General features: G+C 42.2%; 2 protein-coding genes across 2 annotated transcripts; one reads left to right on the top strand and one right to left on the bottom strand.

Annotated features, from left to right (window-relative positions):
• Positions 1-2,483: 2,483 nt before the first annotated feature.
• LOC147235392 (myelin protein zero-like protein 2) lies at positions 2,484-20,945 on the bottom strand. The gene is made up of 5 exons (XM_086143483.1): positions 20,446-20,945; positions 6,913-7,082; positions 6,430-6,640; positions 5,064-5,238; positions 2,484-3,663 (listed from the first exon to the last, which is right to left on the bottom strand). The coding sequence occupies exons 1-5, from the start codon at positions 20,498-20,500 to the stop codon at positions 3,504-3,506; spliced, it is 771 nt and encodes a 256-aa protein (XP_085999609.1). The 5' UTR covers positions 20,501-20,945; the 3' UTR covers positions 2,484-3,503.
• Positions 20,946-23,568: 2,623 nt separating this feature from the next.
• LOC147235391 (T-cell surface glycoprotein CD3 epsilon chain-like) lies at positions 23,569-26,120 on the top strand. Its single transcript, XM_086178668.1, has 5 exons — positions 23,569-23,826; positions 24,224-24,406; positions 24,509-24,649; positions 24,810-24,868; positions 25,486-26,120. Exons 1-5 carry the CDS (start codon positions 23,763-23,765, stop codon positions 25,537-25,539), a joined length of 501 nt encoding a protein of 166 aa, XP_086034794.1. The 5' UTR covers positions 23,569-23,762; the 3' UTR covers positions 25,540-26,120.
• Positions 26,121-26,345: the final 225 nt, after the last annotated feature.

The raw sequence follows: 26,345 nt of genomic DNA, 5'->3' as shown, positions 1-26,345 counted from the left end.
TATTTGCAGGCACTGTAGATGTTTGAAGATGTAGTGTCCTGCTCTGTGCGTCCATGCACAGGCAATGTATTGTATCTTTTAATACAATCACGTTAGTTATCACACAGGGTTACATTGTGTTATTATATACTGTAACCTGCTTGTGCCTCTTATCCTGGCACATTCACACACTCAGCGCTCAATTGTGTTACACACACACAGATACACACACATCTGCGTATACAGAGGTAGCCTGTCTGGTGACTGCAGCTCGGTCTCAGTTTCAGGTGAAATCTTCGAGTCGCGGTGAAAGACCTTTGTTTTCTGGCGACTCGGGTCAACAAGAGACCCGATCTTCTGTTGTCAACACCGGTGGGGACTAATAAAGGTGATTTAAATCATCAGGGGCCAGAGCGGTGTAATGTAACCATTCTCCTTGAGCCAAAAAAAAATAAAACTCCTCGGGTCTTTTCTTCAGGTTATACATACCCTGCTTTTGTGGAGGTGTATCGCTGATGAATGTTGCCTCTTTTACCCTCCAGGACACTCTTTAAGTCTAAATACAGAGAGATGTTTCTCAGGGCTGCACTACAGGCAGTCATGACAGCATGCAAAGACTATAATCCCTTACCTTCTCAACGCCTGGATTAATGGATGCAGACTCTCGGTGGATGTGTTCATGTGAGAACTGTAGCTGTCAGCGAAACATTATTCTCATTCCCGTAATTTTTATGTGTTTGTGTGTGTGAGAGCAAGTCTGTGTGATGGAATTCACAACTGTGCCAGGTACGACGTAGTCTAAGGCGTGGGATGCAGAGTGCAGTGAAAGATTAAGACAGAGCACGAAAGAGAGAGGCATTAAAATACGAGGGGAGGATTTCCACCCATCTGCTTAGCTTATTGTTTAAAGAAATGCGTTGTATGATTTGTATGCTCAACATGATAAAGCCCACAATGCCTGTTAAATGAGTCACCCTCGAGGAATGGCTGACACACAGATTTCCGAGTTTCTTTAAGTAGCTGGGTCACAATAGCGTGTACTTTTGGAGAAACAAAGAAAAATATTCAACCAGTCCTTTCAATATCCAGATGAAGAGGGAGGGCCGTGTTATAGCGACAGCTGATATTTTTCCTGTATTCCAGTTGAATATTAAAATTGTTTGGTAACAGACGGAGTGTGTGCTACAGATGTTATCTCCGTCTATTGGGCGCGCCATCAGCTGGTATCACTACCACTGGAGTGCCGCAGGGTCAAACTCTATGGACCGGTATGCGTGACGCACGATTATTTCTGACAGTCTGGTTTGGGAGCTCTCTCGATTTGAGTTTGGTTCCAGCCTCGCCTCCCAGAGGGCCTGTGCTGGGATGTCCTTGTGAAAGACATTGGACGATTCTCCGTACAAAGGACACCGTGTATCACTGTGCATATTAATTAACTGTTTCACTGATAAACACAAAGATATCATCACATTTAGTCATGTACTATGCTCATAATTACCCATAACTCATATGCCGTGCTCATTTTTCACTTAAACTATATGATTAGCATATAAACAGCCGGTTAATTTTCTTGATATAATCTGAGCTCTGATAAAACAGCATCCCTGCTTTTCTCTTCTTTACATTATATGAGGATATCTGGATATTTTTGACAGCTGACAACTGCCCTTAAGCATCTCGACTCTAGCAAGACATAGAATGTCACTTGCCGTTTCGAACTGCTAATACCACCACGAGGGGTTTCGTGTGCCCTTGTAATCTCTATTAAACCGAGTCCCGAAAATGTTAATTTCCATTAGAAAGACGTATTTATAGAACAATGTCTGAGCTCCACAGAAGTAATTAAGGGAAGCTTTAGTGATACAAACAAGATTATCTGGAGGCGCCTCTTTTTGTGTCATCTGTTTAACTGTAGTGGCCTTTTCTCCGGAGCAAAACAGTTATTTAGCTTGAATAAACACACTTGTTCCCTCTCGTCCGATCCACTCCTCTATTTTTGTTCCTCAATCCTCTCCTGCCCCTCAACCACCTCTCCTGTCTCCCTAGATTTGTCAGTCAGTAACTAAAGCTGCGCCCACGAGGGCAGACTTTGATCCGTGAGTACAAATAAATCAACTAAAGAAGTGCATGCACACACACACAGACTCACAGACATACACGCTAAAAGATATAGAGTAATGTATTCATAGTCATGAACAGTCATTCAAGCACCAGGCACACAACATCTGCAGTCAAACCTTGCAGGCTGGATGTATCACTACATTTAGTAACTCTGCAACAATTAACAAAGGCTCATAGATAAACAAGGAATGTGCGTGGAAGCTCCAGCCATATGCGTGCGAGAATGGCGGTGAAATAAAGATAATGATGCATAATAAATGGTGGATACAAAGATCCCCCATCTTACATAATAGATGAGTGGTATCGAACCATGCCGCGTCACCTGCCCGGATTCCCAATTGCTCCGGCGTCAAGTTAATGTGCAACACAACAAGACCTACAAGTTTGTTTGTTTTTTAAGAAAATCATATTCTTTAATAAAAAGTTCTATTACAAACATATCCAGTGGCACTTTAAAAAAGGGGGAAAATAAACAGAATACAATACTTCTGGTGTCTTCTAAAAACTGAAAATCGACAAATCTATAAACATTGCTCAATACGATATAAAAAGTAAAAATTCTGGTACTACAGTGTTAGTTGGGGCGACACGTTCACAGAAGCACAGAGAGAGAGAACAGGCTTGAGAGGACATTTTGATATTCAAAAGTGGGGAAGGGGGTTTCAGATCTGACTCTGCACTCCTACGGTCACCTCGCTTGCTGAGGTTGAATTTGAACTCCAAAAACTCACTGGCAACGGTGCATTTATTCCTTTTTTCCCCTGAGTAATCTAATTTGACATAAGGCCCTCTTCACAGTTGGACGGTAGAACCGCTTTCAGAGACTGACAGACAGTTATTAAATTGCTCATAACCAACCGAAATGCAGGACTTTCAATCTCCCTAATGACTCGCCGTGAGAGACGTGGCGACCGGTTCTGCTGACATTGCCTCGGCCGGAGAACGATTTTGTAGAACGCAACCATCTCGTCACACGGCGATCGTCCCATCGGCTCAGATCACCCGTGAAGCCAGCTCTCAAAGACGTCTGTCGGCTCTCGCGTCTTGGAAACATTCGGTATTTCTTGCACCTGAACTGATGGATTTTGAATTCAGAAAGAAACCCGGGCCGTTCTTTCCCTTCCTAATGCTACAAGTTTCAGTCTCCCTTACTGGGCTGTTTCTCAAACACCCTTTATTCAGTGTCATCGACGTCAGCTAAAGCATAGCTCTGGTCTTTCTGCCCAAATCTTTTCTTTTCTGTTAACCCTCTGTGTTCCCGTAACATTCTTGAAGCAGCAGCTCTTCCTTCCCGTTTGCTCAGTAGCACTGCAAGGGTTTGTGATGATCACCGGAGGATCCCCGAGAGAGCTTTCTTGCTGATCTCCAATCACTTTTTTTTCCCGTTTACCGACCCGACGTCTTCAGTCAGAGTCATCATCGTCGCCGTCGTCATCTGAGCTCGGGCCCTCCTCTTCCGAAGAGCTCGAATCTTTGGTGCTGGCTTCTGAGATCATGCCGTCTGAACTGTCAATCTCAAATGATGTGTCTGCTAAGTACAGGTGGACGGCCTTTGATGGATGACTGGGACACACAACACACACACACACACACACACACACCACACACAACACGCACAGACGAGACAGGAAGACAGGCACCAGGGGAGAGGTAAGGGCAACATAGGACACACGCATACAGTGAAATGCGTTCACGCGCGTAACATTCATGAATTATCGATGATTATCGTGTGTGTGTGAAAAGTACCTCACGCACAATGTGGAAAAGGACAAAGACACGCAGATGAAACAAACACAGCAGCCGGCGCAAAGAGCTCTGTTCGGTCGCTGTTCAGCCTTCCAAATCTGGTAAAGTAAAATTCTTTCCGTCCTCCAGTGAGGAAGAATGATGGGAATTTTCAAATTGTCTGAAGATATTAAATGAGACAGCAGCGAGTTGTTTACATTTCCAACAAGGGGCTTGGTTTCCTTTCGGCAGAACAGTGTCCGCTAGTTAAGGTGACCGTTGCAGAGAGATCTGAAAACCCAAGAGAAAAGTCCCCAAGAGAATATGACCCAGTTGTTCAAAACAGACACATGTTACAGAAATGTATACATACATTATATAAATTTAAACATTATTCATCAATGTATTTAAAAGATCAAGTGCTGGTTTAGAAGTAAAGATTAAATCTGTCTGTTTTCAACAAGTGCTTTTTTTTTCCAGGTCTCACAATCAAGCGACTAACCCCCAAAGTAAAATACAGTGAAAAAAAAACACATCAGCAGTGAAACACAAAAACATCAGCATCCTGCAAAACCAGAGGAGCGGCGGTCAGGTGGACGGCACTCTGTACGCTCCCTCTGCCAGTCAGAATGAGACGATAAGAGCTCTTTGTGGGGTTTTGTATTTCCCATGACGTAATTATTAAAAACAAACCTTGAATCAAAGCTATGAAACCCCTCCTTCATTGTTGCCACTGTTTTCCATTGTTTGATAAAATAATATATAAAACAGTGGCCTGTACTTTACTATGTCTTACAGTTTTGAAACATATCAATAGGGAAGTAAACAACAGGAATATGCCATTGTTTTATGTTAACATCATCAAAACATGAACTCTAAACAGGAAACTTGTTTTGGAAGCTCATTCGACCGAACAGGGAAAAAGATGAGCTGATAAAACGATTCTTGAAAAAATGAAAGGCACATTGTGATATGAAAGCGAGGCACGTCGTCTGGACGTTCGGGTTAACAGCTGCCCCGTCGACCGGTTCCGCGTTCGGTGTGAAATGCTTTACGAGAAGGAAGAAAGAAATGAAATGTCCAGCGAGGAAAAGAATCCCAGGCCCCCCCAAAAAAAGGGGAGCACCACATGCCCCTCCCCTTTCCCCCGAGTCAGATGAAAAGCCAGAGAAGCGTGACCTTCTTGTTTTCCTCTCTCTATCCCCCCGCTTCTTCTTTTCTCTGTTTTTTGGCCTTACCACGCGGTGGGATCTTTCCTCTCTTTGCGAGGAACCTGCTCCTCCCCCTCCTCCTCCTTCCTCTGCCTCCTATTCCTGCACCTCCTGCAGGACAAAATGATGACAAGAAGGAGGACCACACCCGCTATGCCACCTCCGATGGCCAGCGCCAGGAGGAGGAGCTCAGAGAAGGAGGCTGCAGGGAGACACGAATGGAGAAATTAAATAGGCCATCATTGTTTCAGGCTACTTTCTTGGATCCGCTTCCTGTTTAATGTGATTGACACAATGAGGCTTTAAATATGTAAACAGCGGGATCCATCAGTGTGATCCTTTGTCTTGTATGACCTCGAATTATCGTCAACTATAAATATAAAACCAGTGATTTGTTTACTTTGTGAAATATTTCAACTCCTCAACTTAAAAAGAAAAGTACATCATAGCCTATATTAATTCTATGATAGCTGCATGGTAGCGCAGTGTCAAGCGCCTCTGTGTGGAGTTCGCATGTTATCCCTTGCAGGTTTTTCCCCTGGGTTCTCAAAAAGAAGATGCAGGAGGTTTGAGTGAATGATTATATGTCCTTTTCTGCAACGTGAACAAGAGAGTGAATAGTTGTATGGCTCGATATGATGTGTGAATGAGCGAGTGAATAATAGTTTGTCTCTATATGCGTACGTGCAGAGACAGCTGGGATAAGCTCCTGCGCCTCCACGTCCCGAGTGTAGGATTCTATGATGTGGATTTATTGTTAATACTAATGAGATTTTAATTCACTAAAACACAGGGAAGGAAGATGAGAGTAAATCGTCTACGGCCATATCAAAAAGAGGTCAGATCTAGTTTGTTAGTTCCCAAAAGCCTCCTGGACTTTAAAAAGGAAAACGGCTTTTGCAATTTACCGCAAATAAAAACTGAAGCAAGGAGCAGGAATGTCCACCGTAGTATCTCAGCTGAATACATGCGGAGATCGGGAGAACCATGGCTGATCTTGTCTTCGGATGCACCGTCTCTGCTATTTTTTTGGTGATCTATAGAAACTTCATCTGACCTTCCCTTTGTACGGTGGTGAGTACAGACAGGGAGCTTTTTGGACTTGCAACCAACTAAGTATAAATCCGATTGCCCGGCTCCAACCCGAGGTCTTAAGCCAAGGCTGGGATTGCCTTTCAGGCTGAGAACCGGGGAAACACTGGGCTTCTCTGTTGCGGCCGCCACTCTCTGGCGCAACTTCCCAGAGGTGATCAAAGGGAGCTCAGGATCCTCCATTAAATCCCTGGTAAACCCTTTGGGTGGTTCTCTACAAATTATGTACTACAGTACGCTTACTCTGTACGACGCAGTAACTGTGCCGTCTTTGGTTATCTGACGCCTTCAAAAGCCTGACCTGTAGTGACGACCCGGAGCCGAATCTCTCCGACGCTGCCGTGGACATCGGGCGGGTTCTTGACTTGGCAGATGTATGTCCCGTTGTAGGTGAACTTGACTTGCCGTAGTGTTATGGAAGCGTCGCTGGCCATGATGTCGCCGGCCCAGAGGACTCGGTTCCTGAAGATGCCTTCTAAGGGCATATATGGGCGCTGCTGGTAGTGGAAAACCTACAGGCATCATTAGAAATGTGTTTGATAAGAGCAGCATAGAGTTGTGAAGTTAGATTGGAAGTTTTTTCTGTTTTTCTTTTCCCCAGTCTCAAGATGTACGTGTGCGCACACACACACATACACACCACACACACAGACTGTTTCAGTTGCTCCATAGGGAGCCTGATTACTCACCAGCCCCTTTCTCACTTGGCTGAGGGGGTGGATGCTCCCTGACACCGAGGGAAGTTCAATCTCACTGCTTTACCGACACACAAGCGGCCACTCACCGATTCCTCCCGGCCCGGTTTGAGGGGCCTGAAGCTCCACAAGATGACGATGGTGTTGGGGTTGATGCTGGCGGAGCTACGGAAGCTACATTTCAGACGAACGTCAGTCCCGTTGACCGCCTCCACGTCCCCAGACGTGTATACACGCATCCCGCTGACCTGCAGCATGCCTGCAGCGAACAAACAGCAGAACCGACTTTCTAACTCCACAATGCACAGAGCAAAATCAATATATACATAGACAAATGTTTTTATGAAAAAAAAAAAAAGCGCGAACGCGGTGCAACAGACAGTCTGTGAATTCAATCCCTCAGCAAACGTCTGCCTGGCGAGTGCACAGAGTGTACCCATTGACCCTCCTCCTGCCTACACAGAGCTGCAGCAAGAAAAGGAAAGAAAAAATCACTAACTCCATGTTGTCACAGTAACCATACTATATAGGAAATACACGGGTGCGGCGTTTCAACCACATCCGAGGCGGGTGTGGTGACACGCGGTGACACGTGTCACCGCGTTGATCGATTTTCAGATCGGCAGGAGAAGATCTGTGTCATACTTATAAATTATCGCCACGTTGTATATTACATAGATGTGGACTTTATCAATCTTTAGAGTGTGTGGTTGACTCAGCCTATTAGATGGGAAATTAATGTGCTGCACGCAGGCAGGGGTGGCGGAGCGGAGGAGAGCGGCATTGGCACACTACTTGGTTCTTGCACGTTGTGATAGATAGGGGGTCCGAGGAATGGACTCAGCACTAATACGCTAACTCGCTCTCCTTCTCGCAAAACACACATACACGGTTGTGAGAAGACACATGGTTTATGATCTGTTTCTGTCGAGGTGCCGGGCGAAAAAAAAAACAACCTGCAAACAATGCATCAATCTCTTTCTGCCTTATTTCGATAAAGCTGTAGTGAGCGCATGCGTGACTCCGTGGAAGTTCCTCTGCAGGCAGTCTGGTCTAAATCATCTGAGCTATTCTTAGGGGGGAGAGGAGGCACAATACACCTAACAATGTGATGAGCCATGCCCAGCCTTGTTAAAGCAGACACTTTACAACCTAGAAGAGCCACAGCCGAAACATGTCCCGTTGACAGCGGATTGAGGACGCTGTAAAAAGCTTGACAGCGGTTCCTTTTTTTCCCGTTCCATTTTTTTTTTTTAATCATTGGCTGTATAAATGATCATTTTTAAATGACTGGATGGTTCGGTGAACTCCAGAAGCACGCGCGGAATCAGATCTGACAATCTGAGTCACAAATGAGCAAGAAAGGGCGTCCCGATCGGGACCAGTTTTCCTGCAGCGGGAACAACATCTTGGGCATTTCAGTCTTCAGTCTGACAGAAGGGCTGCTCGTGACTTAGTGACCCCCCCCTCCGCCCCTCGAGAACGGGCTCCAGCACCAGTTTTGCTTTATATATTGCATTGTTCGTTCTTCCCCTCAACTGGCATCGCCGGGCTTTATTATTCTTGTTAAAGTCCAAACAAAATCTAGGAGCCTGCAGCTCTCACCATGATGACTTTTTATGACCTTAACAAATAGTGCGGCAATAAAGGCAAGTGTGCAATTTTCTTCGAAAGGAAATGTATACTGAAGTACTAGAGGAAGGTGTTTCGATGGCAAATTGAGTAGGTTATTTATCCCTCATTATAATAATGGCGAGCATTAAAGTAGGAGGTCTGGGAGAAAATGCCAGCATGAAGCCGAACCCATGGGGCACCGTGTTCAACCGGGTTTTCCTGTAGGTTAAGATGAGAGAGCCAGGCAACCACACACTTAACACACATGGAAAAAGCATTAAAATGCCAGGGATCTCTCTCATCACCATGACCTGATTGGGCTTTCACAACCTAATGTGTTTTAAATGAGCTCGATGAAACCTGGAGGTGGATGGTGCAAGGCGGCGATGCCGGCAGGGTGAACGGGAAAAACGCGTCTATCTTCCTGGACTCAAGATGCAAAACCGCAGCATCAGGGTGTTATTTAAACTATCGGGTGGATGGGTTTCGAAATAAAAGTGGAATTTTTAGTCATTGCCGTTGAAAAAGATGCTTTTATATTCCATGACGTTTCACCTTCTGACTAATTTTTCTCATTCAGGTTTCCTTTTAAGGATCTGTAATGCAAGAAACCGAAGATTATAGTGATAAGAGAAAAAAAAAGTATTTGGAGCAAAAACTAAAAGAGCCGAATGATTCCAACAGGTAGCCCTGGGGCTTTGCAATCCAAAAAAAAATCACACGTTTATACTTAATATTCCAATTCGACATAAGGTACAGTCACATCGTGCATACTATATGTAGGTTATTTTCAAAAAGTCAAAGATCATCATTCATCTGCCCCGCCTTCACCCGTCAACCGTTACACTAATCACGGCAATCACGACCAGTTATCTCAGGCGGGGTTGCTTTATAAATGAGGCTTAGCAGCTATGGAGGAGCACAAACTTCTGATGTGGCACTGGGGGTTGCAAAAAAGTCTTATTTTTCCATTAAACAAAAGATGGCGACCGCTGGCTCTCTGCTTACATTATGTCTTCTCTTCCCCGAATATTGCTGCTTTTCATTGCTACGTCTGGTAAATAATGGACACAAGAAGGTCTGTGGTTCTATTCCCACCGCATTTCTCTGCGTGGAGTCTCCGGGTTCTCCAAGTGCCTGGTTGGGGGGTCCATGTGTTCTCCAGCTCCTTCCTTTCACACCAAAGAAGTGCAAAGGATTATTAAATAACTGCAGTAAATCCCCCTATTTTGTGCCCTTTGATTGACACGTGCCTGGTCCCACCTCTTTCAAATGCCAGCCCAGATGGTGTTTTTTTGAATAAATGTTTCATAAATTTTTCGTATATATATATATGTATATATACATATATACATATATATATATATATATATATATATATGTATATATAAATTACGTCTTGTTGTTTTCATGCAATTTAAATTGAATTTTTAGATCCTATGCCGTTTAAGGTTTGATTTGAATTCAACCACATGTGCATGAATAAGAAATTGAGACTCAACTGAATTAAACTAATTCAATTTAAATATCAATAATATTAATTGGAAAATGAATGAATTAAGAGAGTTTTCCCAAACCAAACTGGAGGAATAAAAATCTATTTCTTGTGGTCTCCTGGCCTCCTGCACGGTGGGGTTTGCCACGACTAAAGATTTTTCATGTCAGTGATAACGCCACTTAGCTCGCCAAGCAAATGGGACTGATAACACTTGCGACAGATTTAATTGTTTTTTTTCTGCATCTTCCTATTGTTTAATGCAAACGGAAGGATTTAATCAGATGCGTTTCCTCAGTAACGATGCTATGCATTTCACCTTACATTCTGAGTCTTTGCATCAGTGAATGAGTACATTGAATACTTGAAAGATGATGGACTTCCCAATTTACTTTCTTCCACTCAGTGATCTCATGAAGAATTAAGGTTAATTGAATAAAGGAAAATTGCTTCGGATGTTCTGCATACAGTCCCGCCATTACTGTAGTCATTTTTCCTAAAAGTACATGATCACTAAAGAATTGGTCATTAGCAGGCACTTTCCTGTGCACGATGCTTCCCGTTACTTAAGAGAAAGCAAGAAGGGGGGTGTAGGAGGGGGCAGAAAGAAAATTAGCTGAAATGAGAGGAAGGTCCTAAACGATGCACAAGCAGCTGGTTGGATGCAGAGACCGGCTGACAACATGATGAAGAACCTTTTTTTTTCAACATAAATACAGCTCGTGAGCCAGAGTTTAGATAAAGCTGTTTATTTACTTGTTTCTGTCGGGCCAGTTATTTTATTCCTGCATATCTCTGGGCCCGGTCCGGGTCTTTAACTTGTTTAAGTCTGAACATCCTGCCTGGGCCTACGCGGACCACACCCGGCTGCCAGAGTCACGGAGGGCTTTCAGACTTTATTAAGATGGAGTTATGTGCCCTACATACGAGGTTAAAAGTGCAGACAAATTAAATTGGTTTTGCAGACACTTGTCGAGTGATGTCATAAAACACTATTCTTGGATCTAATTGAATTGCGACAGGGTTTTGGCACAAAGTCTTTTCACAGCTTCCTCCCACACCCTTTAAGTCAGACAGACACGGACCGGACCTTCAAGTCACGCCAACATATAGTAATGAAATCGACGTGCACTTTCCTCCACCTGCCGATGCCGCGTCGGCCCGCCTGAGGCCCAAACGCTTTCATCTGCTTTAAAATAATCAAAACTCTGGGCCAACTGGAAAGGGCGATCGGTTTCGCTTGGTTTGGCGGCGGGCCGACAATTGTATAAAGGCCCCTCCGAAGAGGCAGTGAAAACATCAGGCGGTGTTTGACCTGCCCGTGTAATATATCACCCTGGGTGTAAAAAAAAAAAAAAAGTTTTCAAGTTCCACACGTGCTTTACAATTTCTCTAGAATCGCTTTGCTCAAGCTCAAAGTATGTGTTATGCAAAGATGAGTTCTGGGAGAAAGCTTTATTTCCTCTATGGCAGAAAAAATATTTGCACATATTTGGGGCCTGCCTTATTGATATCTTCATCTTTTGCACTGAGTAGACCTGTGTAAAGTTTTGCACTGTTCCTTTATTCCATCCATTTGGATTTTTTTTTTCAAATGCCTCGCAAAACAACCGGACACACAAGGTAGATTTTTTTTTTTTTCTTTCTTTCTGTGAGCACTTTTCGAAGCAATGTGGGTGTGTGTTTCACACACTGGCGAGGCATGCTTGGTATATGGAGCTCTTGTCATAACTGCCCGGCAAACACATTAATCGTCTTGGGTGTTTTCTTCGACTATTTTCAAAACACTCCAGAGTGGCCAACGTAACGCAATATAAGTTTGATCGGCAAACCGGCGAATGCAGTATCGCCGGCTGAGATTTAAACAAAAGTAATTGAATATTTGATTACCAATGTGATCGGTTTGTCCTGATGTTCTGAGAGACTTAAGAAGACCAGAAACACAGCCGGGTAAATCCAAGCGTCCGCTAGACGGTGTGTTTGTGCCTTCCCTCGTTCCATTATATCCCCAATCAGGACGGGAACGCCGGCGGGAAACCCGAATCTCTGCTGCGTCGGTTTTGGAGGAAACACTTAGGACGGGACTGAACACACAAACAACTCCGAGGACTACAAAGAGCTTCTTCTCTCCTTTGTGAGAGGTTTCACGGGTACGGGCTACATTTTTTTTTTTTACTCCTCCTCCTCCTATCTCTTTAGACAAGGGCTTTCTTTCATAAGACGGTCGCAGGCTGGGAATGGTCGGTTCAGGTGACTGCGTGTTCGCAGGAACAGTGTTTAGCGCTGACTGATGTACGGACATGAGATGTTTAAACGACGCAATACTGTGTTCTCGAATACACCTCAGAGTTCAGACTGAAAGAAATCAAGATTCGTTTCTATCTACACTTCATCGGGGTGCTGACAGGGAAGAAAGTGATGTTTTTCCTGATGTTTTTGGACCCTAGGTCCAACAGGAAGAACCCTAGGGTCCAACAGGAAGACAGTGTTGCAGCTTCCTCCTAAACAACCATGGTGAACTTTGACCAACTTTAATAAAATACATAAAATACCAGTTGTTAGAATGTCTAAAAGAAATGAAAAAACAAAGCAGACCAAATGGATGACACAGAATTCCACTGAACACGCTCTCTTGTGTGAATGTGAACGTCTGTGAATCAAATAAGTAGAAATGGACATATAATCTCCTTTCAGAAGATCAAAACACATACTTATAATATATAACATTGTCATTGTATTGGGTTACATATATAAACTAACCTGGTAACTCGCTTAGTGCAATACTTGTGAAATTTATATAATTTAAGATGTTTCCTCCAACTATTCTGTTACAGTAATAGAAACAATGGTTGAACGTATGCCAGGATCCCTCCTGACGTGTCAAAGCATCACAGTAAAATAAACACTGCGATGTGTTTCTATAGATTTATATAAATGAAACAGATTGCAGAGTGATCAGGGTAGAACATGGATAACAGCTGGATTTTTCCAACAAAATATTCTGTGACTTGGTTAATTTTGCTGGCAAGATTCCATTTCAAGGGTTAAAAACTTCATTTTTTTGGTAAAAGGGAAAGAGAATATCTATAATTTGTCTATGCCTCTTACCCGGCCCAAAGGGTCTCACAGAACAAGAGCCAATCCCTGCTGACGTTGGACCAGCGGTGGGGTTTAAGCTGGACAAATCACAGCGCCACAAAACAACCACACCTTCTCCAAACACAACAAAAACGATCGACAATTAGGTGCTCTGTGTGTTTTTCGACTGGTTGGAGAACCTGGTAAGAACCCACCCAAGAAAACATGCAAAGGCCTCACAGAACAGTGAGGAAATACGTCCATATTTCTTTAGAATGGGAAAATGAGAAGCAAAACAAAATTAAAAATTAAAAATTAAAAAACAGTGTCTCGCCACATCTCAGATATCAAGGAAATACTTGCAGAACCCCAAGCAAACAGCCTTGGACGAGTGAGTCGGGGAGGAGCTTGCACGGGCTGACCAACCACAGGCGCGTAGAGCCACCCTGCTCACTCGAGAGGAAAAACCGAATCATATCGAACAGATATGAAGGATTTAAATATATAATACTGTAACAACTGTAAGTCACTGATTGATGGACTCTTTACCATGGCTGCCTTATCATGAAAGCACAGGGAGGATAATCACGGCTGTGTATTCTTGTGAATACAAGAGATGCATCCTAATGTTGTGTAAATCCATATTAGCATAATCCTTTCTGGTGTTCCTCTTTCTCTGCTGCTGAAGAAGGAAGTTTTTTAAAAAAATCACTTAAAATGGTAATTTTTTTTATTTTTTTTTGGCCTGCGAAATCTCCCAGATGTAATAAGCGCGAGGTGTTGGAGTTGCGATAGCTCTCTACAGGGCTTAAATCCTTATAAAGATACCTAAAATACAACCAAATGGAAGGAGAATAAAAAAAAAAATGTAGGGGCTCATAATAATAGATTTTTCATTTAAGGATAAACCATTTCCCTTAACAGAGAAAAGCATCAATCTTTTGTTTTTCGCATTACACCGCTAATTCTTTTTTCTGCAGACATCCACTGTCCGGACAACCTCTAAAAACCACTCATGCCAATTTAAGATAATGAATAAGACTGTGCTTTTCCTTTTAAACCCAAAAATAAAACTTCAAATACCAGGAATTGGCCTTAATAAGATACTTTTATTTGGATGTCAAACCCTATATACTGATTTTCTACCCATTAATATGGTTTAATGCCTTTAAAAAAGCACAAGAATAAAATCCATTTGACGATCTGCAGTCTATAATTTCAGCTAATATCATTGACTTTGGCACTAAATAAGAGCAGTGATGCCCTACACACCATCATTACCCCTCAGAAACTGAATAAAACGATTTGGCTGTTGATTAATAGAAAAAAAAAAAAATACAATTAATGGTATTTCAAGGGTGATTAAAAATTTAAAGGCATTGCTTCATTCAATTGTCAATGTGAGATGCTAAATTTGAATAGTTCCATGTTCTGGTGTCATCCTAATACACGTGCACAATATACAACATACAATATACAATACACATTATGCATACAAGTGCATAATATACTGTATTAAACATTTTTTTCGCTAGCGATAGAAGTAGGGGGTGAAAACTATCAAAATGTTTGTTTTGTTTCTAAGAATATAGAGATTGTTTCTTGAGAGACATTAAGTCCCAAACAAAACTGAATATCGCATGAAGATTGTACGGATCAAATTTTAATCTGAGATTAGGTTTAATCTGAGTGTGAGACCCCTCCCACAAAGCTCGAGGTAGAATTCAGACGGATTTCTGAAGATATGGTGTGTGCTGTCTTTGACCCGTGGCTCCCCTTCCCTGCTGCTTTCAGGCCATCGTGATTCCTCAGGCATCCAGAAGGAAACATGCAGTCGGAGAAAGAGGATAAGAGTTTAATCCATCAAACCTCTTCCACTCCCACTTCCCAGCTGACTCAACATATTCTCCCCAGGATTACAAGCTCCTCGGGGTGGAGGGGAGGGGGGGGTCGGCTGATAATGCTTCGATTCCCACTCACCCTCCGCTCACGGGTCTCCGATGGACCGACCGTCCAACCTCCCGAAGAGCTTTGGTGTTACGAGGCTAGAGGAGCCATCTGTTAGCAGGCTCGGCGCTGACCCTAAGTGGTTCTAATCCCACCTTGTACTCACTTCTTCCCCCAAGAAAGAAAGTAAACCAGCGAACAATAATACAATAATTCAGAAACTCCCCGGGGGAGAGGGCTGGGACCTCTGCTCTGGTTTCACCTTCAAGAACAGAACAGTTTATGAATCAAGACTCAGCATGAAGAAAGAATAAGACTACTACTGTGACTTGCAATGATAACAACAATAACAATAATAAGAATAAGAATAAGAATAAAAATAAGAACAACTTTATTCATCCCGAAGGAAATTGTTGTGCCAGAGTTTCAAGTAAAACATAACAATAATAGATAATGGTGGGAAGGAGGGAGAATAAGAAATCCGAATAAAAATATTAAGTGTCAAAGTCAAGGCTATAAAGTGTTTTAAGGTCTTAATAATAATAATAATAATTATTATTATTATTATTGTCATTATTATCATTATTATTATTATTAAGACCTTAAAACCACTATAATAATAATAATAATAATTATTATTATTATTATTATTATTATTATTATTATAATGATGATAAGAATAAGAATAAGAATAAGAATAAGAATAAGAATACGAATACGAATACGAATAAGAATAAGAATAAGAATAAGAATAAGAATAAGAATAAGAATAAAAATAAGAACAACTTTATTCATCCCGAAGGAAATTGTTGTGCCAGAGTTTCAAGTAAAACATAACAATAATAGATAATAGTAGGAAGGAGGGAGAATAAGGAATACAAATAAAAATATAAAGTGTCAAGGTCAAGGCTATAAAGTATTTTACGGTCTTGATAATAATAATAATAATAATAATAATAATAATAATAATAATAATAATAATAATAATAATAATAATAATAATAATGAAAGACCATCACCACCACCACTACTATCAATAATGATGATAAAAATAATTATCAATATAATAATAATATATTTATTATATTCAATTATGATAATAATAAGTATTATTATTATTTTCATTATTACTATTATTGTTGTTGCTATTGTTGCTGCTGTTGCTGTTGCCATGGGGCAAATGAGAGAGTGGATGGTCTGTATTTATTAGTGGCCTTGCATTTGACTGGCGTTTGACTGGCAGTCCAGGGTGAACCCGCCAGCGGCAGCTGGGAGAGGCTCAGCTGATTCCTCTGACGTTTCTAAAGACATAGAACACATTGCTGAAGATCTGTCGGCGCATTGGAAGATCTCTTTGTTTACTGTCGCCCTAAACAGTCCAAGGAAAGAGTAATCAGAAGCTTCTTCTCCCAAATATGGCAGTATTTGCATTTGGCTCTGTGACTTTTAAATGTGGGCGGCCAAACAACACACGCAAATGCTTCCTATTGTCAAGTACAAGTCTTTCAAATCCCAGGTAACACCTTGGTGTAACGCTCAAACACTTCACGGATCACATTCATTGAAATCCCGACACGGGCGATCCTATCCGACTTGACCAAACCCGACATGTCACAGGATCAAGAACACGGCGTTTGCAATCCGGTGAATTACGTATGTCCGACGATCGGGGCCAGAACAGTGTGAGCTCAATGGAATTGCTGGAAGTGCTGGAATGTCGCCCTTGCCATTTGTTCAAAGGAGTACACGTCAAACCTGTAAGTCAGGACAGGCCGGCACACGTGAACGGTTCATCCGGAAGAAGAGAAAAAGTTAATGGAAGAAGTTAATGGAAAAAAAACAACAACTCCAGATCACTTTTCAAGAATGAAGACAAGTGAGACGAAAGCCCCCCGTCTGGCGCTTCGCTTGAGTCAATTTCCGTTTCCCCGCTAAGTGCGCTCGCTGCCGGTTTTAAATCCCGGCTATCAGGCGCGGAGAGCGAGGCGTGTTTACACATTAAGTGGAACAGCGATACAAGCTGTACTGGGTTTGCTTAGGTGAGCGAGTGAAGAAAAGTAAATCTGGAAACCGGCTGTGGTGATTTTTTCCAGGAACTGTGACGCTGTTTCTTGGAATAATCCCGAAAGTCTTACACGCTTCCCCCTAGTTTTGATTTTTAACGTGTGAGATCCCTTTTTATTTAAATTTCGAGGAGCCTGTTTATCTAAAAGCAGGCAAATAGCCAAGAAACACAGGACCCCCCCGAGGGGTATCAGTTTATGTCGAGACTGAGTCTCACACACAGAAAACCAAGAAATCTTCTCCCAGGCAGAGAATAAAATCTGTTTTAAGTCTGATATTAACAAAATCGGTTAGCAAGACAACAGAAGACTTTTGCTGCCGCTTTGTCGCCAGATTATTTCTCTTGTCGTCACAAAACTTCTCAGGAAAATCAACTTGTGCAGCAACAGAAATCCCAAAGGCTCTGTGCAGATTCAGTCCTCATTTCCGTTGTTTATCTTGTTTTTTTTTTAGCGCAATGCCAGCGGAGGCGCGCCGTAACCTCCGCGATTCCATAGAGCCTCGCCATCGGACTTTCTTTCTGCAAACACATTTGCTTTATTAAACACAACAAGGTGTTTCCATGCTTTTTCACTGACGTTTCCTATTCGCCTCGCTAATGCTGAGCTCACACCTGAAGATTTTCACCGTCGCAGACAAAAAACTGAGTCGGAAGGAAATTTTCAGGAGTCACAGCGCACTCGCATCATCTCGATTGTTAAGTACAAGGTCGTAATCTGAGCTGTTTTAAATTAGTCTTTTCTTAATCTCTTCCTAGTCTGCGACAATATCAAACGCGTTTGATATCATCGCAAGTATTTCAGTCTTTATGGTGACATAACACAATCAACAACCGATAGATGAGCTACAACAACACAAGAAACAGGAAACCTGGTCGACAAAGAATATGCCAGAGCAGTGTTGGCGGCAGAGACGGTATGGATGAACAGGAACGGTGAAGAACGTCCTGATTAGTATTTATTAATCTTTTTACTTATGTGTCTTGATCAACAACAACTTCGACACATTAGGAGGAGCTGGAAATCGAACCAAGAATGTTCATCCAGAGAGACGAGATGAAGCTTTCGGCAGAACGGCCGGCTTGTATTATGTAGTGGAACATGACATTTCAGTCCCACCTATAATCCACATCTATTGAAATAGATGTAGATTATAGACATAGATTACATCTAAATCTATTGTAATATATGTATAGATGTAGATTATAGGCAGATCATTCTCTTTAATGTTTTCTTGTTTTTATAGACGTTCCTGCTTTCTTATGTCATACAAATGACACATTTCAATGACCATGTAAGAACCTTTTTTTTTTTTTCTTTAAAGAGGGTATCAAGCTTTGAAGTGAATGGGGGGATATTCTTGTACGTTTATAAGTAACGATAACGGTTACAAAACCGTTATCAGGGCTCTTTTACTCACTCTCTCCTTAGACGTAGTGGGCGGCAGAAACCCCGTAGCTTTGTGATAAAACTAATTGAAAGACAATTCATTTCACCATTCATTTCCACAGGACAGACCTAACCGAAATTTCCACCGAAATGTCAACTCTCCGACATATCACGACCCAGTGGAGAAGGAAAACGATCGAGTGAAATAGAAGAAGCTCTGCAAATACTCGTTTAACACATTGCATGGTGAGGAAAAAAATTGCTGAAAAAATCTAATTGTAGTCTTGCAGAAAGCTTGTCTTTAAATGTGAGCAAGGGTGATATGATAGTTTTCAAAGAGCCTTAAGGCCGATCAATTTTGGAAGAGGGAGGTTTTAAGGTTTCAGAGCAGGTTAGAACATTCGGAAAAAGGCATCAGGGGTAACCAGTCATAAACGTATCAGCCAAAATGACAGGAAAAGGTGTAGAAGACGGAGACCAGTCAAGGTGTCTGGTTTGGAGACAGGAAGCAGAGCTGGAAGATGCAGAGATGAAGATGTGGTGGTTCTCTTTGGAGAAATGAGGTTGGACGGATCGGGAATGAGTCCATCAGAGGGACGGCACGTGTTAGATGAGGGCCAAAACAGAAGAAATTTGGGGAGTGAAAGATAATGTGGAGTTGGTTGGCGTAACAGCAGAGGGTTAGACGGAGGAAGATGATTGGCTGTGGCGACAGCCCAAAGAAGATGAAAGGTTTCAACTGTCAAAAACAACATGCTCGGTGGTGAACAAACACGGAGACCCTTCATCTAATCGTGAAGTACGCTGTTGAAATTCAGGTGATGTTCTCTAAAAATAACCCCTTTAACTAAACGTGTTCGTGCACAAGTCCGCTGCGTGTTTACCTGAAAAAGGAAAGACGCCGAAAGGTAATTTCGTACCGAACTGTGAGCGCGCAGCTTGTTTCTTCATGAGCTGCTGTTTGGCCCCTAAACCCTCCTCCCCCTTCCCCCCCGTCCCCCGAGGGCGAGGAACACAACCGCTGTAAAAATTAAAAACAAACGTCGGGAGGAGAGGCGATCCGAGCCCGGGTCGGTTCTGACGTGCCTTCTCCCCTCCACCCAGCTCCTATTCGATTATCCTTTCTATCTACTCCGACCCGTCTTTGGGAAGCGGCTGATGTGAGGCCGCGCGCTCCTTGTAAACAAGCAGTTTGCCTCTCCAGAGAATCCCCGCATCGCTGCTTTGCCAGTGGATAGACACGTACGATCAATATAATCCTTTTAACTTGGATGGACGCGGATTACTTCAAGGTTAAAACAGCCTGAATGAATTGCCGCCGCCGCCGCTGATGATGATGACGATGATGATAACAATCCCACTGGTCCACCTCTGGGTGAGTGGGATTTGAAAACAATGGAGATGTGGCCCGACTGGTTGTTTATTTTCATAGTCGTGTTTTAAGTTGTTGAGATCCTGAACGCCAGGAAGTTGGTGGATTTGTGCACATCCACTCTCTCTCTCTCGCTCTCTGAGAGCCTGATGTGAATGGATGTGGAGGAAATGAGTGATATCGCGCGAAACCCAAACACAATGGGATGGGATGCTGAAAAAGTCATTCAGTTGCCGGAAGTGTATGGAGCCCCCCCAACACCACCAACACCGCCACCGCCGCCGCCACCGCCACCCGCCCTGGGCTTTCACAGGAAAGTCCACCCTTCGCCACTGATCCAAGTTCGCCACTTCCCCTATGACGCATGGCATATATTTAAAAGTGTGCCCCCCTGAGGGGGTTGTGGGGGGCCCCAATCAAACATTTTGGTTTGAAAGTGTGTGTGTGTGTGTGTGTGTGTGTGTGTGTGTGTGTGTGTGTGTGTGTGTGTCCAGATCAGTTTGACGCACAAAAATACACATTTCCTTTGTTACTGGGTAATAACACAGGGATATCAATGTGTCATATGGATTATTACTTATTATAGTTTTATTTTTTTTTTAATGTAGAGTAATATTGCATTAAACTGACTGTGGTTACGAATCGCAGGGGGTGGGGGTCTCACCTGAAGCCAGAAGTCCGCAGAGGACGGCGAGGATACGGAGCCCCTTTGCGCACATCGGTGCCGCCACCGGGGAACCGGAGGAGTCAATCAACCGAAGAGAGAGGCGCCGGTTCCCGGTAAAAGAATTTGAAAAAAATCAAAAAAAAAAAATGAAAAAATTAACAAAAAACAAAAACACCAATCTAACCCCCACCGGTGGAATCGGGACTCTTCTGCGGTATTTAAAAAATAAATAAAATAAACAAAACCTGAAGTTTACCGGCTGCGCCCACACCTCCGCGTCAATCCAAAAAGGCGAGCCGTGACACGCCGCCGTCCCAATACATAGGATTCCAGCTCCCCCCCTCCATCCCTCCACCCCCCCATCACTTTTTCGGGCGGAGTAACGAAGCCTCTTTCTCCCCCCAAACCCACCCCTCCTCTCCACCCTCCCCCTTTCCACGCGAGTTTGAAACCCCCTCCGATTCCCACGGAACCTGTTCTGCCGAAACGTTAAAAAAAAAAAAGGAAAATTTTAAAAAGGCGTTATTTGCACGGGGGTTGTGCCAACGACTCGCCCGCCGTTGTGCAAGAAACAAAAAAAAAATGGAAATAATAAGATGTTGTGATGCAACCTTGCGGCGCACGGTGCATCACGATGCTGTGAGTCGAATACCTTGAGTTATGTATAATATATCACATGACTGAGGGATATATTTCTAAAAAAAAAAAAAAAAAAAAAAGAGACAGAGAAAGACTTATCCCCTTTTCAATTCCACTTTAAATCCACGTTATTTCGTTTTTCCAAAGTTTGAGTCATTTTTTTTTTCATCTGCCTTTTTTAAAAATCATAAACTAATTCCATGCATCCGTAAAAAGGTTATTTTTATTGTGGATCCTGCGAGGGACCCGGGACTTCTTCCTCATTTGCACCACAAGGGGGCAGAGCTGCACTTGTGTCTCTGAACTTCTTCACCCACCCACCCACACACCCCCTAGTAAACACACAAAAAGAAGCTGAAAGTTGAATTTGTGTTTGTTTGTTGTTTTATATCTTCAACCTTCAACATATAGGATAAGAACTGCAGTTTGCAGTACAGTGGTGCCGCTCCGTTGACATGGATGTGCAAAGCACCTTATCATGTCAATGATATTCATCACCTCGGCTCTTTTGTATTATTTGCTGTATATTTGTTCGGAGTTTTGTTATATTCTTCAAAACAAATTTCGTCCCATTCTCTCAGAGAGGAACGACAATAAAAAAAATCCTTGAATCCTTGAAGAAGAAGGGAATTGATATCATCCGTCATTCCAGGTCTCGTTAACATGTCTGATACCAGAAATAACTGGTGTTAAACACAGCAGGTTGTACTAAAATATCCGGGTACCTGCAAGAATGTTAAATTCCACAGAGCAAAAACAACGTGCAGTAGGTTAACTGGAGACCTTGAGTTTCCCAGACGTGCAAACGTGAGCAAATGGTTGTTTGTCTCTGTACAAATCAGGAATAAGAGCGTGAATGAGAGGGTGAGTGATACGTTTCTATATGGCGTGCAAAGGAATGTCTCTATATTACTTGTGCATGAGAGGGTGAACTATTGTATGTCTCCATATGACGTGCAAATGATAGTGAATATTTCAATGTCTATAGAAAATATGAATGGTTTGTCTATAAATGATGCACGAATGAGAGAGTGAATGGTTGCACGTCTCTCGGTGGCCCTGTGATGGACTGGCGCCCTGTCTAGGTTGAAGCGATAAAAGTCGTGATTAAAAGTCGATGAGGTTTGGTAAAAAAAAATGTAAAAAAATCACATAAGTCAGCAGTTTGTTAACATGAAAAATACACCTCATTTTATTATGATTTATACATCTAGCTGACGCCGTAATAACACTATGATATGTGAATTTATTTCTGTACGACGACAATTTTGGTTTATTAATCCGGCAACTTTGAGGGCACTGGGGTGAGTTTATTTGATTGTAAACTTTTGTCGGAATAAGAGATTCCACAACCGTCGTCTTAACCCACGAAGACTTTCATAATGATTTTAGGAAATAAATAAAATACAGATCATTTGCGTTTTCCGTAAGAGTGCTACTATTGTGACACCGGCAATTGACAATGTTATGTAATTATTCTTAATAACATATTTTCTTGGGCAGCAAAAGCAGCACTAGATGGACTGTATTTAAATTATTCATCAGCAACGCTTGAATTAACTCCCAAATGTATATTTGTAAATACTTTATAAAGTACTTAGTAACGATCCAGCAAGATCCATCTGTAAAAATCTATAACATCAACCAGATTAAATTTATTGAGTCTATAAAGCATTTGACATTAAACGTCTATTAAGAGGTTATCATTTCATTTATGAACTGGAAATAATTTAGTGATCGATGACTAGTTGATAAAGTATAAAATTTCTTAACATCAATCAAGGTGTAAATCTGTAGGCACCACATTTTGATTGTTATTTATTCAAAATAGATTGACATGTCACACTTAACTTTGTGATTATAGAATAAACTAGATAAATACATGTCTCAAGGTTAGGATGATGCAACAATTAATGAAACATTTCTTACAAAGGGTTATAATAAAATACCGCCAAATTTTGATAGTGGTTGTTATGGTGAGATAATGTATATAATGGTTGATATTTGACACTCGCGACATTGTCAAACCCCAGAAATTGCCGTAAACCTACACAATGTAAAAGTAGTAGTCACAGGTTATTACCAGGTTATTACCAGGCAGTGAAATATGATTGTACATCATGCAGGAAATGACTTAAGTATTCAAAATGTGAAGTATCACATTGGATTTGGTTGTACGCAAACACCGAGTGCCGTGTCTCATCTGAATGTGTTGTTAATCGTTTAATTCACCGGAATAAGACAACCGGTCCTCATGCATGTCCGAAGTGTACTAACTATCCGCCAGAATCAAATCCGACCATTATTCTGCGTTTTCCAGTGCAACAGTAACTCGAACTAGAGTTAATGAACCACCCCGTTCGATGTGACTGTCTTGTGGTTTCACCGAAACCTTCTTAAAAAAAAAAAAATTGCTTCCGTCGCGGGCGCGCATGCGCGTGTGTGTGCGCGTGCATGTATGTGTGTGCACATAGAAAGAGCGATTTGGTTCAAGAGCGAGAACTGCCATGTTCAGTCTATTTACCCCGCTGAACTAAAAGCCTCGAAGTTGCGCGTATTTCTCCGTCACCTTCACTAAACTGGCTCTCCAGATCTTGAAAGTTGTGACGGAGAATATTCTAGGATAACTAGAATAGTCCTTCTTCGTAAAAAACAAAACAAAAAAAAAGCTCAGCATGGAGGTTAAGCCTTTACTTGTTGGCCTCTTTCTGCTCATCGGTATCGTGAAAGCTCATCAAGGTAAGTACGCACAGTTTACATTGCACTTCGTACAATTCCGATCTTTTCGATATTCAAGAAACATGCCTAAAAATCAACGGAGGCGGAGGGTTCAGGGGCATCTCCGAAAAGGAAAATTCTTTTACGCTCATGTGTGTGGTCCAAATATGTCATTTGTTTTTTTTGTTTTATTTTGACCCAAAGGCCATCGTATTCGCTCGCAAGACCAATACAGTTCATCGTTCGATTGATAATTTCCGTTTTCCGACACAAATTCGTGCAGCCGCGATGAGACCCAGGAAGCAGCTTTCCGTGACAGATCACCCCAAATGTCTTCCCCAAAATGGAGGTGGTGGTGGGGGTTGGGGTGCATCATAAATGATCATGGATCTGTGTCTGTGTGTGTGTGTGTGTGTAGTTACGTTCTGGAAGGACAGATTCACCCTGACCTGTAAACATAATGGGAAATGGTTCCATAATGCAAAACCTGTCGGAGATAACCACACTGAAACTTACGAAGCTGAATATAACAGCCAGACCAGAGGCCTTTACCACTGTGTTTACGATACAACCAAGGAATATTTCTTTGTAGAAGCTAAGGGTGAGTAAAATCCTCCTTGTATTCAGCACATACACACACACACACACACACACACACACACACAAAACTTACTTGCTCCCTCTGCTGGTCCGTGTCCCCCAGTCTGCAAAAACTGCTTTGAGCTGGACGCGTCGCTGTTTGCAATGGTCATCATTTTGGACGTCTCGGGGACGGTGTTGATGATGATACTGATCTACAGGTGCACCAAGAGGAAAGTCGCGGAAGGACACCAGTCTTTCAAAGGTAACTGAGGAAACAAAGAAATGAATACATCGTCAATGCTCGACAGCCCTTGGAGCGGCTGTTGTCGGCGGTGCCTCGGAGTGTGTCGAATTTATTAAGATTATAAATTTTCCCGTTTGCAAGTTGTTTGGGGTAACCCGTATTTGTCATTGCCTTGCAGCCCCTGTGAATCCCGGCGGGTCGGCTCAAAAGGCCTCAACCTCGTCGCCTCATTACGAGGTAACAGAAACACCCCAACTTTTTCTCGAGCAAAAGCACTGTCGCTTCTGGTATAATTCCCTTAAATCCGCTCTAATGTGAAATCTCGAGTTTTTTTTTCTCCTCCCTGAGAATGTAAAAAATATACAGGCATGGTTTGGTCAAAGCTCCCATCCAGCCAAATAAGTCTCACAGAAATACCGTAAAGCCCTTCTAAAGTGGCTCTGATTAGCAGTATTGGCAGTAGAAGTAGTAATGTTACATTAAGGCTGTTTAAACTTATAGGACTTGTATATAGATACATTTCCTTCATTCATTCAAGCCCAAATAATGCTGCACACCCCACAGCGATTTGCTATCATTTTTATAGGCGCATGCAACAGAAATATACACACCCCAGTGGGTCAAATGGAGACAAAATGGCATTTTGTTGTACTCAAAATAATATCGCTCTGCCGCTGCAGTTAGTTTTTGGATTTTTTTTTTAAATTATTTATAAATCAGGACAGTTTTGAAGTAAATGACAAACAGACAGTTGTATAGTTGCTTTTTTTTTTCAGTTTGTTTTTTCTCCCCGTCTGTCTGAGGCTGCCGTCCGACCCCGTACCCTAACAACAATCCACCTTCTGTTTCCACAGGCACTGAAAACTCACAAGCAGGATCCTTACGCTGTCCTCAGCAAGAACAGATAGAATGGACTTTGCTGGATCATAAAAATATACATATATATATATATACACATGTGTATATACGCTTCATTGAAAAAGATGAACAATCACAGAAGACCGACAAGAACATGGGCAGCGCACAAACACACACACACACACACACACACACAGAACCCCCCCCCCCGAAAAAAACAGTCACATTGTGGTAAATGGGATGTGTTTATACCCTGGTATTAACATGCTACAAATTAACCAACCCAATGCCTAAAAACATTAGTAAAACATTAGTAAACAAAGTATTTTTATTCTACTCTAATTTCAAATGGTGCTTTTGAGCATTGCGATCTTGTAACAACATTTTGAATGCCTGCTCATCCCTTTTCCCTGCAACAATCCTTTTTTTTTCCATGTAACATGGATTCTGCATATTGTGAAGTCGTTCCATTAACTTAAAGTGATCCCCATTTCATCGGTCGTCAACGAGGCAACAGATACTTATCTGACATTGTGTTGTATTAATATAATTTTCTTTCCGTCAAAACAGCAGCTTCTGTTTCCACTAGTATTGATTTTGTCATTGATAAATAAACCGCAGCTGCCGAGCCTCCCATGACTTTTTTGTTGTTTTTTTTTTTTTGTTTTTTTTTTTTCACAGCCCGAAGCAGCACAGTTAGCCGAGAGAGCTTCTCGGAGCTCACAACTGTAAACCGCCTACACATGCAGGTTCAAAATGTCTTCACCCTGCCTCCAGAGCAGGTGACTGCTTTTCACCGCCAGTAAGAACATTGTCTCGTCTTCGGAAAAAACAACATTTGGCTCGTTTCGGTCGT

This window comes from Fistularia commersonii, chromosome 3 (genome assembly GCF_037954325.1).
Source record: "Fistularia commersonii isolate RoL2024-O1a breed Wild chromosome 3, RoL_Fcom_v1.0, whole genome shotgun sequence".
In the NCBI taxonomy this organism is placed as follows: Eukaryota; Metazoa; Chordata; class Actinopteri; order Syngnathiformes; family Fistulariidae; genus Fistularia; species Fistularia commersonii.
Note: the sequence above shows the minus strand (reverse complement) of the source record. Positions and strands in the feature narration are given on the sequence as shown.